At 38.4% G+C, this 15,491-nt stretch overlaps 1 protein-coding gene across 2 annotated transcripts in view; it reads left to right on the top strand.

Annotated features, from left to right (window-relative positions):
- AGO3 (argonaute RISC catalytic component 3) overlaps nt 1-11,671 on the top strand; it is a 23,398-nt gene extending 11,727 nt beyond the window's left edge. Inside the window, exons 6-18 of one of the 2 annotated variants that reach the window (XM_010286375.1) lie at nt 732-819; nt 964-1,111; nt 1,425-1,544; nt 2,806-2,928; nt 3,126-3,259; nt 3,718-3,902; nt 4,181-4,340; nt 5,533-5,623; nt 6,452-6,646; nt 7,002-7,136; nt 7,785-7,886; nt 9,222-9,421; nt 10,048-11,671. In XM_010286375.1, coding sequence (XP_010284677.1) covers nt 732-819; nt 964-1,111; nt 1,425-1,544; nt 2,806-2,928; nt 3,126-3,259; nt 3,718-3,902; nt 4,181-4,340; nt 5,533-5,623; nt 6,452-6,646; nt 7,002-7,136; nt 7,785-7,886; nt 9,222-9,421; nt 10,048-10,156 — 1,790 coding nt within the window. In that variant the 3' untranslated portion in view covers nt 10,157-11,671. The remainder of the gene's footprint in view (nt 1-731; nt 820-963; nt 1,112-1,424; nt 1,545-2,805; nt 2,929-3,125; nt 3,260-3,717; nt 3,903-4,180; nt 4,341-5,532; nt 5,624-6,451; nt 6,647-7,001; nt 7,137-7,784; nt 7,887-9,221; nt 9,422-10,047) is intronic. The other variant, XM_010286376.1, reaches the window with a different exon arrangement.
- Nucleotides 11,672-15,491: the final 3,820 nt, after the last annotated feature.

Raw genomic sequence — 15,491 nt, 5'->3', positions numbered from 1 at the left:
ACATAACAGCATGTCGATGCTATGCAGCACTCGTGTGATTAGCTCAGTATTTCCAGCAGATGTTCAGTCTACTCACTATGTACAGTACAGACAGTGCGTGCACAGTTAATAGAAATAGCCACTCACTGAAAGCATCTTGAAGCTGCCGTTGTTGCTGTGATTATTATTGTGGATAGAGAGCCAAGTCCTGGTGAGCCTCCGATGTGTAGGCTGGGTGCTTTTAGATGAGATCTTCAGCTGCTCAAAATCTAAAGTTAAACTTGGTCAGTGAAATTAAAGAAAATTACAGGCTGAATGTGGACAAAAAGCTAGGGAGAAAAAAGAACAATGTGGTAGAAATCTGGTTTTGACCTTTTAATTTCAAGAATATGGAACTGCTAGTTTTAAGGGTTATACAGCATTTAGGAGGAGAAAAAAAGAATGTGGTCCAAACAGCCATCTGTATGAGACTAGTCACATGCCTGTTAAATGAAACTGCTACAAGAAATTCAGATGATGTTGAACAAAATATTATACATTATGATAGTTTTTGAGGATAATACCTGATTAGTCAGAAATCAAATTATAATGAAAGCAAAATATTTAGAGAATAATTATTTCTTATATTGTGCTATTTGATGCTGACCATCAAAGCTGTTGGATTAGAACATGTTCTATTATAAAAAACCTTGTGTCTCCTGTGCAAATTTTTGTGTGGCTATGACATCAGGGTTTTTGGTACCCTTGTGCAGGTCTGAAGGTAGAAGTGACTCACTGTGGAACGATGAGAAGGAAATACCGTGTTTGTAATGTAACAAGAAGGCCTGCAAGTCATCAAACGTAAGATGCTTTTTGTCAGAGCATAAAATGTGTGACAGCTTAACACTGAATGTGTAACAGTACCTAACATTTTATTAGTTTGGGGATGTTGATACTTGCTAACTAAGATTTCTGTTTACTTTATTAAAATGTATGTCTTTTCAGCTTTCCTTTACAGTTAGAAAATGGCCAGACTGTGGAGAGAACAGTAGCACAGTATTTCAGAGAGAAATACAACCTCCAGCTGAAATACCCTCATCTTCCTTGCCTGCAAGTGGGACAAGAACAGAAACACACCTACCTGCCTTTAGAAGTAATGAACTTACTCTGATAAATCAGCTTGTTATTGGTAGGCTGTATCACTTTGCAAAACATTAAGAAGTAGTGCAGTTTGCAGTAGAAGCATGTTTACATATTTATATGTTCAGTATTCTTCTATTTCACTAAAGGCTATCTACATTTTTAAAAGTGCTTGAAAGTTTAGAACTATGAGAAAGAATACTCAGTTGTTTAAGCGCATTGAGCAGTGTTTTGTAGTGATAGCGTGGTATTGTGTATGTACGGTATGTGGGGGTCTGTTTCTAAGTGCTCCTATTGTGTATTGACACTTCTGATTTTCCTTTAAGGTATGTAACATTGTGGCTGGCCAGCGGTGTATCAAGAAGCTAACGGACAATCAAACATCAACTATGATAAAGGCTACAGCGAGATCTGCTCCAGATAGGCAGGAGGAAATAAGCAGATTGGTCAGTTCTTTAATTTAACTTTGGTGTGATACTACTCACTACGTGACACTGGACTAGTAATCATTAATGCTCAAACTTCTTATATGACCAACCTAGTATTTCCATTCCTTGCTTCCAACCCTTTAACTTCATAGGTTTTAACTACTTTTTTTAATAGGATTTATTTAACATAGCTTGCAACAATAGCATGAGTCCAGCAGTATGGACTCTTGTGTTATAATCTTTACAATTAATTCCAAGTAGGTGTTGGAACTACTCATGAGTAATAGTTCAGTGTTCTGCTGTATTTGGCCCTCAGGGTTTTTAAACAAATTTGTGAAATGGACTTGGGTTTTAGTATCATGAAAGGAAGATTTTTGTTCTCTGTACTTTTCCTTGATTCCTGTTGATACTTGAACACCATACTTTTTGTTGTTGTTGTTGTTATAGGATGCTTATATTTGTAGTGGTGCTAAATACTTTTAAAATCATAAGCTAGACTCTAAAAATTTGGGCCTTGAAAATTTCCCTTTTTTTTTTTCTGTTAGTAGTTTGAAGATGGTAGCAGCACTTCACTTAATCTTAATAGGCACTGAAATAAAACTGGTGCAACTTGATCAGTCCAGAATCATGGAATCTGTAACACAGTAGAAGGATAATTCTAGGTCTCCTGAACCTTAGTCTTGTACCGGAGATGTTTGACTGCTTTCTTTAGTACACACTGAATGTTTTCACCTGATAAATCCAATATCTTTTCTTGTTGCTGTATTCAGACTCTCTAGACATCAGTGTTTTTTCTGACTTGAAATATTGTAAAAGTTGAATACTCTTATAAACAGATAGCTCTTATTTGAAACATTCTGTTTTTTGAGCTAACATGTTAGCCAAAATTTCTCAATTAAAATAAGGCTGTTCTGGAAAATACAGAAGACATGAACATGCAGTAATAAAATTCATTTGTTGAATCTTGGGTTTGCTTGTCTCTAAAGGAGAATGCTTTTTGATCTATCCTGTGAGTAAACAGAATGCTTTTGAATGAGCATACCACAAATGAGCACTTGAGTAACTATGGGAACAAAAAAAATATCTTATCCAATATATCTCATTGTATTAATTGTTTTCACTGGGGATAGGTTGCTAGTGTTGAGCAGTTAAATCTGAGCCTTTTTCAATGACAAGGGGAATTGTTGTAGAACACTTCAGCAGCATTCCTGTTAGTGCTTTGTTTGTTATTTGAATTATAATTAGATACTTCTATAATATGGAAAAACTCTTCTTCTAGGTGAGAAGTGCAAATTATGATGCAGATCCATTTGTTCAAGAGTTCCAGTTCAAAGTCCGGGATGAAATGGCCCACGTGACAGGGCGTGTGCTCCCAGCTCCAATGTTGCAGTATGGAGGACGGGTGAGGTTTTTGCTTTTTCTTCTGTTTCTCTTGTGAAGAGTGACTTTCCGTGCACATTAACTATTTTAGTCAGTTTGGTTGCATTGTACAATACAGGAATCAGAGTTTGAATGGTAATTTTTTTTTTCTTATCCTGAAACTGAAAATAGCATAGACTTTTTCAGTCACTTGAGTATCTGTTGCTTCTGTTTCCACAGAATCGAACAGTGGCAACCCCAAGCCATGGAGTATGGGACATGCGAGGGAAGCAGTTTCACACTGGTGTTGAGATCAAAATGTGGGCTATAGCTTGCTTTGCAACACAGAGACAATGCAGAGAAGAAATACTGAAGTAAGGCATGTCACGGTTCAGACTTTGGACTGTTCTCTTAATGAAGCCATCTTAGTGAAAACATGAATATAGGACTTGTAATAAGTGTTTTACCTCGTTTTAATCATGCAAGATGTTAGGGAGAGAAGCCAAGCTGTTTTGCTTTCTTGCTGGAAGCTACAATCAAAACACTGTACCTGGGTACACCATGCTGTTTTCGTCCTGTGACATTACTGCTTTGTATATAGTTCCTTCTAGCATGTTGAATGAAGTACGAAAGGTGTCTAAACTTTTTTTTCCCCATTCTGGCCTATGGTGTTTCAAAGCTGTATGGCCTCCACATAACGAATGTTTTTTAAATGCTTTAAAAGCTATTTGGAATCGTCTTCATTTGAGTAACATGGTTCTTCTGTCCCCTTCTGCTTTGGTTGTTGTGTGCTATTGCTACTGTGAAATTCAAAACAACTTCTCATCTTTAGGGGTTTCACAGACCAGCTGCGCAAGATCTCCAAAGATGCAGGGATGCCGATTCAAGGCCAACCCTGTTTCTGTAAATACGCCCAGGGTGCAGACAGTGTGGAGCCCATGTTTCGACACCTCAAGAACACCTATTCAGGGCTTCAGCTCATCATTGTCATCCTGCCAGGGAAAACGCCGGTGTATGGTAGGGAATACTTCTGTCTTTACTGGTTTGGTCAGGTATCGTTCTGAGAAATTTGCTGCCCATCATACATTAGAAAATACTTCAGGACCATTCTTTAGACGTTAGAAATCAATGTTTTGTGTCTGAAGATAAAATTAATTGGAAGCAGGTCTGAGCATGCAGATAAGTCAGTTATTTTGCAGAGAATGTACGTTTAAATTATTGGGACTTAAGCTAAGATCAAAATACAGCAATAATTTCAAATGGAATCAAGTTGTATCTTAATATTTGCTTCTCAGCGGAAGTGAAGCGTGTGGGAGATACGCTGTTGGGAATGGCCACACAATGTGTTCAAGTCAAGAACGTCATTAAAACATCTCCACAGACCCTATCAAATCTGTGCCTGAAGATTAATGTTAAACTAGGAGGAATCAACAACATCCTTGTACCTCATCAACGGTAAGACTCTGTGGAGACTGATTTGGGTTTTAAAAGATGTGGTTACATTTGCTACTTAGCACCTAAAATTTAAACATGGCCAATTTTTAAGTTAAAACACTCTTCTGGTAATAGCACATGATATTTGAGGTAGAATTAAATTTCTTCTAGCATGTACTCTGGTTGTTGGCCCATGAGTTAGGTCTTAAGACAAGATTCTCTTCAAATCAGTATGAAAAATTTGAAGAGAAACTGCAGATCTAGAGGTGTTGAAATACTAATATAATTGGATGTTTTCTGCAGGTTTAAGAGTATACAACACAACACAATGTAACTGTTGGACATACCAATGTGCTGTTAATAAGGGTATAAAAATAACAGATGTATCTTACTTCCCTTACTGTAATAGGCTGAGTAATTCAGCTTGTTCTTTCCATGGCTATTCTCTATGCTCTATTTGAATGTGTGCTCCATTTGCTTTGATGCCTTCAGTAAGAAGGTTTGAAAAGTCCAGTATATGTGTGTGCTCCCATCTTTCTTGCATGGATCATTCTGGAGAAGCACAAGTCTTTTGGTCCTGAAGACTGGAAATTCAAATTGACTCTAACCTTTACTAGAGCATATCTGCTCCTTGAGTGGAAATATGCATCATGCAAGGTAGCAAGCCAGAAAAACATTTGGAGTGCAAGTCTGAAGAATTCTTTCCTGAGACTTCCTGAGAGCTTGGGATCAAAGTTTAAACATGAAACAATGGTGTGTGGAAGAGTATTTTAAAAGCACTGGGAGACCATCCTGCTGCTTAAATCCTGTAAGCCAGAATAATGTGTGTGCTACTGCACCCAGCCATTTATTGCATGGCTGATGCAGTACCAAAGTGGTGCTTAGCTGACCTGCAAGCACTAGTGTAATCATCCTGTAGAATAATAATTTCTCTAAGAAGCTGTCTGTACTGTTCAGGTGTAGGTTGGTGGCTTTTCTCCCCTAGAATCATGCCACAGTTACATGGCAGTGTATTTTGGAATGACTGCTGTGGTGGTTTTGAAGTTCATGTCTTGTGCACAAAGATTTCATTGTTTAGCTTTGGCCAGAGTACCTGATAAGAAGGCTTTTCTGTGCAGCTTAGCTGAAATAGAAACAAAACCCCACATTGAGCAATAACCTTGCGCCAAGTGTTCATCTACAAGTGTGACTTAGCACTTTTTTCTTTTTGAAGACCTTCTGTGTTCCAGCAGCCAGTGATCTTTTTGGGAGCCGATGTCACTCACCCTCCTGCTGGAGATGGAAAGAAGCCTTCCATAGCTGCTGTAAGTTTTATTAAATCAGCATTGTTTTCTCACCTTGAGTGTTAGAATAGTAAATGCAACTCATGGACTATGTCTATGTCAAATATCTTTCAGGGCTTATGCCAATTCTTTGTACACGTGTCCAATGTTAGTAAAAAATCATGTCTTGAAAAGAAAAACACTGCTTGATACTTAGCTTTTTAGTTTTTAAATCAAGGTAAAATGGCAGTCACAATAAGTAATGTATTTCTGCAAAAATATTCTAAAGGAAATAATGCAGCTTTGTGTTGTGTTGTTAGTTAATACATTTTTATATTTCTAAAGGAGGAAAATGTAATTAAAGTCCTGGTTTGGCAGGAATGTTCTTGATACTTCTTACCTTTTGTGTTGGTACAGTCCAGGAGACCAAGGTGGTGGTTGGATGCTTGGTCAGTCCTTTCCTATTTTGTTCCCTTGGTATTTTACTTGGCGTTGATTGCGCTTTCGGAAACTGCATCCTTGTTTAAAATAACTAAGGCAAAGGGAAGTGTTATTCTGTGTAAAAGGTGAGAAAACTTCAAAGAAAAAAGTCTGTGCCTGAAATATAAGAATGTGCATTAGTGTGCTGTCAGAGAGGAAGACTTCAAGGCAGATGAATTCTGCAGATGCGTTTTGGTGTGCTTGGAGGGCAAGTTTTCCACCTCTTTTCAAAAGGTGTTAAACCTGTACCCACAAGTTCCAGTTAAAAATGTTACTGTTGTTTTAACATAAGCATCTTTTATTGAAAATTGCTCTTCTTGGCTCTTTTGCTTTTTTTTTTTTGCATAGATTTTATCTTGAAGCCTTTACTCATGTAATCTTCCCCTGAAGGTTGTAGGTAGTATGGATGCTCATCCAAGCCGGTACTGTGCCACAGTGAGAGTTCAGCGACCCCGGCAGGAAATCATCCAAGATCTAGCCTCTATGGTGAGAGAGCTTCTCATTCAGTTCTACAAGTCAACACGGTTCAAGCCCACGCGTATCATCTTCTATAGGGACGGGGTCTCTGAAGGACAGTTTCGACAGGTTGGTTCATTTGTGGATTTCTTGAAGGACTATGTTATACGTATAACTCCAGTTCTCATCTTTGAATAAACTGTACTGCTTGGGTTCCATACATTTATGCCAAGATACCACAAAATAACTGCAACTTTTTAGGAGAGAATTTCTTAAGCGTGTTGAGTAAGGAAAGTTGCAACTTCTTCCTGTCTGGGAAGGAGAGGTCTTAGAACTTGGGAAACAATATATTTCTAAGTACTTCCTAAGATTGCTAATTGTGTGGCAAAGTTGCACTTCATGTTAACTACAAGCTGCTTATTAGTTGTTGTGTGTAGAACACAATGGAAGGAAAACCTAAACTATTCTGTTCCTGTGCTTGTAGGTTTTGTATTATGAGCTGCTAGCCATTAGAGAAGCCTGCATCAGTCTGGAGAAAGATTATCAGCCTGGAATAACCTATATTGTGGTGCAGAAGCGACATCATACACGACTGTTCTGTGCTGACAGAACAGAAAGGGTAATCATTGCCTTGTCTCATAGTAGCCTGATGTGAAAAGCTTGATGTCAAGCACTTAATGCTGCTGGAGAAAATATTAGCATCAGCTTCTCTGTCAATCTGATCGTCTTTGCATTCAGGGAAGATGTTGAATTGATAGGCACAAAACATGGCCCCAAATTGAAAAATTGTTGACCTTAAGTATGTTTTAAAAAAGAAAGTCTCTGTCAGGCTTTGCCATGCTGCACATTGATGCTAGTTTTTGTCAGTGAACTATAGCTAATATTCACATAGCTAGGACCAAGTCCCTAGCAGTCATAATAGAAGAAAATACAAAACGATGGAACCCTTAACTTTCCTGTTCTTCTGACTGAGTCAATCCAAACTTAAGCTGACAATTCTAAATTCAAGTGTATGTGCAGCTCTTTTGTCTTTCTGAGACTGAATGTTCTGAAGTGCTGTGGGTGCAGCAACACTGTGAGATGGTAGGGAGCCATACAGTGTCCATGTCAAACATCCTAGGCTGCTGTATTGACACATTCCAAACAGTACTGAGGCAGTTCATTCACTGAAACCTTGCATGTGTTGAGTAGAAACCTGTATTTTTAATTACAGTTGAGATGTATAAACAGATGTTAGCTGCACTTTTTAACAAAAACTTTTCTCTAGGTTGGACGAAGTGGCAATATTCCAGCTGGAACAACTGTAGATACAGACATTACACATCCATATGAGTTTGATTTTTACCTCTGTAGCCATGCTGGAATACAGGTATGACTGTTTCTTTGTAAGTAAGTGTGAATTTAGAACATGTTGGTTTCCTCCCTTTTGTGACACTTGTGTTTACAAACAGTTATTTAGGAGGGAAATGTCGTTTATCATAGAATCATAGGATAGTTTGGGTTGGAAGGGACCTTCAAAGGTCATCTAGTCCATTCTCCCTGCCATGAGCAGAGATGTCTTCAATTTATATCAGGTGAGTCTGACAACATTGTCATAAACTTTGCTTGGGTTGGGTGGGCATGTTTTCTTTTCCAGTTTTGAATCATTGCAGTGGTTTTCATTCAGGAGTTCAAAACTTCTGCTTTTCTCCACTTACATGTGTATCTTTATGCTAGGTCTGGGCAAGCTAGTTTTTGGCCCCTTGGGGAAAAAAAAAAGTATCAATCTAAGTTGAAGCAGAAATACCAGATGTAGTTGCAGCACAATGTTTTTAATATAGCAAGCCACAAAGAAGTCTCAACTAAATTGATATTCTATATACTTTTTTTTAAAGAGAGACTTCTTTCTAGCCTGGCTAAAATACAACTATTGACCTAATTCAATTACACCGTAAGATTTAACTCTAGTGCATAACACCCTTTGTGAGGTGAAGCAGGAGGGAAGAGAAGTGATTATTCCAAAAGCGTGTTCTTCAAAGTAAGTGCAAGTCAGTCATTTAATAGAGAACTTCCATGAATTTCGAAGAACTGTACTCAGTATTCAGTACTTGTTAATGGTTTGTAAAGGAGAAACGTTAAAGTACTGATGGTGAAAGTCAGCATGTATCTGGGGTGATAGGAGTGACATGTAAAAATCTGATTCAGCATAACACCAAAGAGCAATGCAACTCTTGAACCTGTAGGAAAGATGACATTGTGTGGAATTAAGGAAGTGCAGAACTCAATAGGTAACTTCTGAAATACTGGAACTGTTTCTAGCATTCATACTTTAAGTTAGGGTGCTAAGGAATTGGAAAGAGTTAAAAGCAGCAGTTATTTTTTCAAGAAGTGTGTCTTAGTGAGAAACAGGTTTAATTGAAGGTCGTTAAGAGGTGGTATAATCATGGTTTAGTCATGTTGGGAGCAGGTTTTGATTGTTGAGGGGTTTCTAGAAGGCATGTGGGTTTTTTTCCCAAGCAAGAATAATTAGAGTAACATAATCATCTAAGTGTTAGACTTCTTATTCGTCTGTAAGTATACGTAGGGCTGACATAAGACTGAATTTTTCTTTGGCTGCTGTTACATAGGGGTTCAGACTAGGTAGTCTGGACCTTTCTGAACTTAAAAATTTGATTTGATTGTATGGAAAAGCCAGATAAGTGAATTGATGTTCCCTTCTTCTTAGGGTACCAGCCGTCCCTCACACTATCATGTTTTGTGGGATGATAACTGTTTTACTGCAGATGAACTTCAGCTGCTGACTTACCAGCTCTGCCACACGTATGTGCGCTGTACACGATCGGTTTCTATACCTGCACCAGCGTATTATGCTCACCTGGTAGCATTCAGAGCACGATACCATCTTGTGGACAAAGAACATGACAGGTAAATGAAAATGCATGCTTAAGTTTTTGTCCCCATTGGTCTCTGCTCCATTGTCAGACGTAAAGCTGTCTGACTACAGATAATTACTGCTTGTTTTGCAGTTAATTTTTTTTATCTCTGGGACCAGTCTTCAGATAACCAATCCTGACAGCTTCTGCGCAATATCAGACAGGAGTGGGTTTGTGGATTCTACTGAATAACACTCAGATTAAAATAATTAAGTTCAGTTTAGTAAAGTATTCTGTTACAACTTTGACACAGTCTGAGGGAATCAAGCCACGCATTTGGCTTTTTGCTTTAGAATTAGAGTAGTCACGAATGAAGCAAATGTTAAGTACGTTCTACTTATCTAACTCTTTGTACATCGGAAGTATTTTATAACCTTCAAGCCATCAATATATTTGTAGTAGGGTTATTTTCAGATGAACAAACTGAGCAGCCAAGGTAAAGGGATTTGTCAAAAGCCTTGAGGTTGCTGGATGAATAGACAAGTAGATTTTTCTCAGTATCCAGTTCTATTACTATTGCCAGGTTGCCCTCCTAAATGTTGAAGAGATGTGAAGGCGGCTTTGATCTGAAATAATATGACTTACAGCCCTGCTTATCTTTTTCTCATTTTCTTGCAGTGCTGAAGGAAGCCATGTTTCAGGACAAAGCAATGGGAGAGATCCACAGGCCCTCGCGAAGGCTGTACAAATTCACCAAGACACCTTACGCACGATGTACTTCGCTTAGGTCAATAAAATGGGAGCATACTCACTGAAAAGAAGAACTGAAAAATTAATCCACATACAATGTATGTTTCCAGTGGGGTTGGTTTATGGGGTGTGCCTCCGATCATGCTGAAGTTGACACTGTGCAGGGGCGAGAGGCTAACCCTTAAATTGACACAAGGAAGATTGTTTACTTCATCGAGGAACACAGCACTATTATGCAATATGAAACCAGCCAACTGCTTTTTTGGCGCAGTCTCCTGTAGGATGCACCGCCATCATTTTTTTTTTTTCTCGTAGTTTAACCCTCTTATGCCTTTACCTCAAGTTGCTCGGCAGCACAACTATCTTTGCAAAAAAAAAAATCATAGTAATAAAAAAAAAGATGGTGTAATTTAAAAAAAAAAGCAAGCCACCTTTATAGGAACAATCACAATGATTGTTTGGGGGACGGAAGTGTGCAAAAATAAGTATTAAGCTTTTTACCCCACTGCATTGAGGAATCTTTCTCTCAATATTGCAAGCAAGCATTCAAATGTGAGCATATCCAAGTACATTTGAATGTACAGCTAGAAAAAATTGAGCGGGGGAAGATGTTTTGCACACTAATCCGATAATTTGAACATAATTTAGCCAACTGCTGCCTTTCTGTCTTTCTTCACAGCTTTGGAGTTCTCAGCTCCAACAGTTCCCTTTTAAAAAGCAAACAAAGAAGCTAGTGGTATTATGTGCAGGCAGTAGTGATCCAAACTCTTCTTGCTCCTGGTGAATTTACTAAAGCTGCTGTTTTACCTAGTCCAAAAGTTTCAATTATTTCCTATCTGGTAAGTCAAATATGTTGAAGCTTCACGTGATATCAGATGTCCCAAGTTTTATGGGATTGCATATAGTAAACACCAGAACTGAAACTTTAGAGCTAAGGTCTTTTTGGAAAAAAGAAAAATGCTAGTTTACTTGCTGCCTCTCACACCTTAATGTGATTTCATATGTATGTGTTTTTGAAGTTTAGCTTCCTTTTGTTTCTTTTATATTTATTAGAGTAATAATAATGCTTTAATTTAATTATTACAGAACATATGGTCGACATCAACTTTTATTTTTTAGAAATGTAACCATGTTTATTTTTTAAAAACTGACAACTTGTTTTGCTATCTTTTAGTGCAATAAGCGTTCTAAAGGAAAACTGTGTCCATTTGAGCTGTACTAAAGCAGTGTTTGTACCACTAACTGTGGAAGAATGGACACCTCCATGATTTTAAAAGGAAAAAGTAAAAGCCTTAATTTTGAAAGGAAAGTTTTATAGTCAGAAGGAATTTTGGATTTTCCTTTCTTAAATCAAAAAATAGCAAAAATGCTTCTAGAATTCTGCAAGCTTTACTTGTCGCTGCAGTATTTTGATTTAACAAAGGAATTGGCCATATTTCTGGCTTTGAAATGTGGAGGATATTTGAATTAAATGGAAAGGGTTTTTTATTAAGATCTAAGTTTTTACATGCTTAGTTAAATCTATTTGACATCAGTAAAATGTCTGGAATTAATAAAAGTTTTTAGGCTTTTTTCCTCTTTGATAATGACTTTCCTTTTAAAATTAAGTTATTGGTAACTTCATTTCACTTTGCAAATAAAGAGGGCTGGGATAGTTCAAACATGTTAAATCACTGAAATGTGAAACAAACTAATGGGACTCTTTCATTCCACTTTAAAACAATATTTAAGATGTCAGAGACGAGCATTTATTCAATGAGGGGACTGGGGAGTTTTGCACTTTGTAAACTCGTGAACTGCATTTTTGACTGTTTTTATTTGCACTGGTTCATAGTATATATACTGCAGATCGTTTGTATGGGCATTGCTGTTATCCCAGCCCTTCGGAACTCCACCTGCTCTCCACATGAAAACCAGTGGGTTGGTTATAAGTAGCTTATCTCCTGTCATTCTCATGAAATCCGTTGTTTGCCAATATACTGTATTTTGAGCCTAAAATCTGAGCCCGTTTTGCTTCAACAGGCATGAATCTCCCCCGTTTTTTCTGCCAGAAAACAAAGTACTGTATTTTGTGCGTTTATATATTGTATTGAAATGTAGTAGTGCTGTTCACAACACTGTCTCAAAGAGCTTTACTAAACAGTGTATATATGTATTTTATCTCCCAATATCAAGGAAGATAATGTAAAAAGACTAACTTCGCAAAGTTAAAATTGCACTGGAAATAGTCGTGACAGTGGGCAGTTGGCTAGTGGCTTGGGTGTCTCCAGAGAGGAGGTGGGAGGGTGGCAAGGGAGACTCGCAGACCCTGACGTGTCTGAGAGTCCCTGGGGTCTCGGGAACCGCGTGCCTTCGTCAGCTGCGCCCGCAGACCCGGGACTGGCCCAGCCGCGCTCTTTGACTTCTTAATGCACTTACCTTTCAGCGCCTTCAAATAAACCTGCTGCAGGGAGGGTGGTGTAACGAAATAATTTGAGCAAGATGGTTTCCGAATAAGTCTCTCAAATGTTTTTCTTGGTCTGTGCCCTGACGGTTTTCTCTTAGCACTCTAGCTAGTAGTTCTGTTCATAAACGGTTCAGGTTAGGCTTTCTACGGAAAATTGTTTTAAAATAGAGAATTTTTTTTTTTAACATTTTACAAAGACTTCTTGTAGATATCTGGCCTTTAGATGAAAATTCCTTTTTAAAGTCTTTTAATGCTCCTTTCAAAGATGCTGTATGCTTTCCATTCTGCCCACGCTCAGTAACTATGATTTGAGAAGCTTTTTTGCTTGCTACTTTCACCAAAAAATAAACTAAAGAAAACCCATTGGGAAAGTGACTTAAATGACTTGTCAAGCTAGTGTTTTACCTGGTTTTCATGTGAAGAGTATTTGGAAGTTTTAATCTCTATTCTTGGTTTTGCAAATATCTACGTAAAGTGCCGATACTTATTTGTATTACAATATCAAGTTACTGGCGTTGTGAAGGCCACACATTTATGATGCTGTAGCTGCTATATTTATTTAAATGGAGATGGACAATTACTGCACTAAGGAATGAGGAGATAAGCAAGGAATCAAGGTTAGTTAGATATCTTGGGTTTGGTTTTTTTTCGAAAGAGAATTAATGGTGTGAAATATCAAGTGTAACAAAGGGTGCTGTCATTTTAACTGAGATTAAATAGCCAGATATTCTTCCTTTGTTTAAAAACATATATATTTTGATGTTTGCAGTTTGGGGGCGGGGGGTTGGGATAAATGGTACCTCATCTGTGGTGGCAGTTTCCAGTATATTTTCAGAGTATATGGATTTCTTTTATTTTTGTACCTGCTCTCCTTTAAGAAGAAAAAAAAATCTCAAATTTTATGTGCTGTTTGGGGAAATCTTGAGTGGCATACCAGATCCCCCTCTCTTGCTGGGAGCTGTCTGTATATAGTCCAAAGAGAGACGTGGGCAAAGGCTAACAGTTTTACTTACTTTGCAGACATACTGGCCTCGTTTTTATGCCTATCTAGAAAAACGGTTCTGTCTCCTAAGACACTATACCGGTTTGACTGCACCAAGACCTCACTTGTACTTAACAAGTGCCACTCATTGCTTCCGTGGTGGGAGCACGCACAAGGGCCCCGGTGCCGGGCTGGAGAAGGAGCAGCCTTGGGGTATCGGCCACACAGACCTGCAGCCGCAGCACGGACGAGCCGCTCCCGGGGCTGGCGGCAACGCTTCTCGTAACCTAGCAGAAAGCCTTGCCGAAACCCGCCGTCTGGCGACTTAGGGGACCCAGATTTGGAGAGAAGTAGAGTGTTTTGTAGTTGAGGCATTAAACTTGCAACATCTGCTACCAGAACGACTAACTCCACTGTAAGTAGCTTTTTTTCCTTTGTGGGGCACTTCAGCTGTGGCCATTTTACTCAGGATCGCTGTATTACTGTTAAATGTGTAATCTGGTTAAACCGCCTCCAGAAGTTACTTTTATAGGGTTCATTCTGGCATCCTTTTGGAAGTTTGGCCATAGAAATGGTTCTCAAGAGTAAAATGGGTTTCTGGAAGTTGTCAGTCAAATTATTTCAAGATGCTATTGGTCCTAAACTATTTTCATTTCTTCATTTTTGTCCTATAAAATGCTCAACATGAGATACTAGATAGTCATCCGTACAGATTCCAGCTACGAATACTGGTTTTCTACTAGTCTTGAAGTTCACTCTGGTGAAATTCCAAGCTCAGCCTACACTTAAAAAAGCTTAAGGCCTTTTTTTCTTTTTTACACTTTCTTCATATTTCTTTTGATACTTTCCCAGTTTTCTGAACGGAGGGTTTAGAACCTTACTCAAAGCACTTTTATAACCAAGGAATCAAAAGCTCGAATTATGTATGTTGAAACTAGAAATTCAGTTTTCAGAGATCGTTATTTCTGAATGGCCGTCTTGGTCTCTGGTCGTGCCAGGCAGATACTCTGTCCCTTTCAGTGCTGCAGAGTTTAGTGGCTGCTACTGGCAGGTTGGATCCAGTGAAAAAATCCGTAGGGATGTCTAAGGGGAAGATTCCTGTCTCTCTTCTCTACCCAAAGATGGTACTTTAGATCGATATGGAGTATTAGGATATCATTTTTGTTTCAGCACGTGTTTAAATAAAACTTCACTTAGCCAATTTACTTACTGTTTTTTGTAAACCTGAACAAATAGTGGTTAGAGCTTGAGCTAATCGATGCTTTCTGCTAGTAGAAGATTTTGTATTTTCAATAGTTGAGGTATGAACAAGATGGGTACAGGATCCTACATTTTACCTTCCTAGCAGTCTCAAGAATCCTGATCTCTATAACACTAAAAGAAAAGGAAATTATTGTCCCCGAGTAGGCAAAGGTGCATATGGAGGGGAAGGAATTGTGAGGAAGAGGCTTGCGAGGGAAACTATTGAAGGATCAGTTTTACAGAAACAGGGGTGTTGGTGGAGAGACTCCATCCACTTTCCATCCCATGTGCCCTGGCCTTTTCAAATCTTGTGTGAGGTACCCCCTCACCTAACACGGGTAGTTAACATAGGGTCCTTTTAAAACAAAGCAGTTCCACTGTTTAAAACTTGGAGTGATTTTTATTTTTTTTTAAGCAAGACAGTCCTCAGAAAGTGCCTTTTTAGAAGATGGTGCTGTAGATTTTTATTTTCCAGTTGTACGTGGCTGAAAATTTACGATAAATTATTGAAAATGCCAAGTGTTTGATGGTATCTTTTAGGTACTTTCAAGCATCAGCTTCTCTGAGTCAGGACCAAGAATAACCAGGAAGGTGTTTTCATTTGGAGGGAGAGGCATTGAGGAGCGATCACCAAATTCAGCTAGTAGGCTAGAATCTGTTTTGATCTAGTCAATTCAATTTACCTCTTCACATTGGGGGGGG

This window comes from Phaethon lepturus, unplaced genomic scaffold (genome assembly GCF_000687285.1).
Source record: "Phaethon lepturus isolate BGI_N335 unplaced genomic scaffold, ASM68728v1 scaffold14574, whole genome shotgun sequence".
NCBI classification, from domain to species: domain Eukaryota; kingdom Metazoa; phylum Chordata; class Aves; order Phaethontiformes; family Phaethontidae; genus Phaethon; species Phaethon lepturus.
This window is presented reverse-complemented; position numbering and strand designations above follow the sequence as displayed.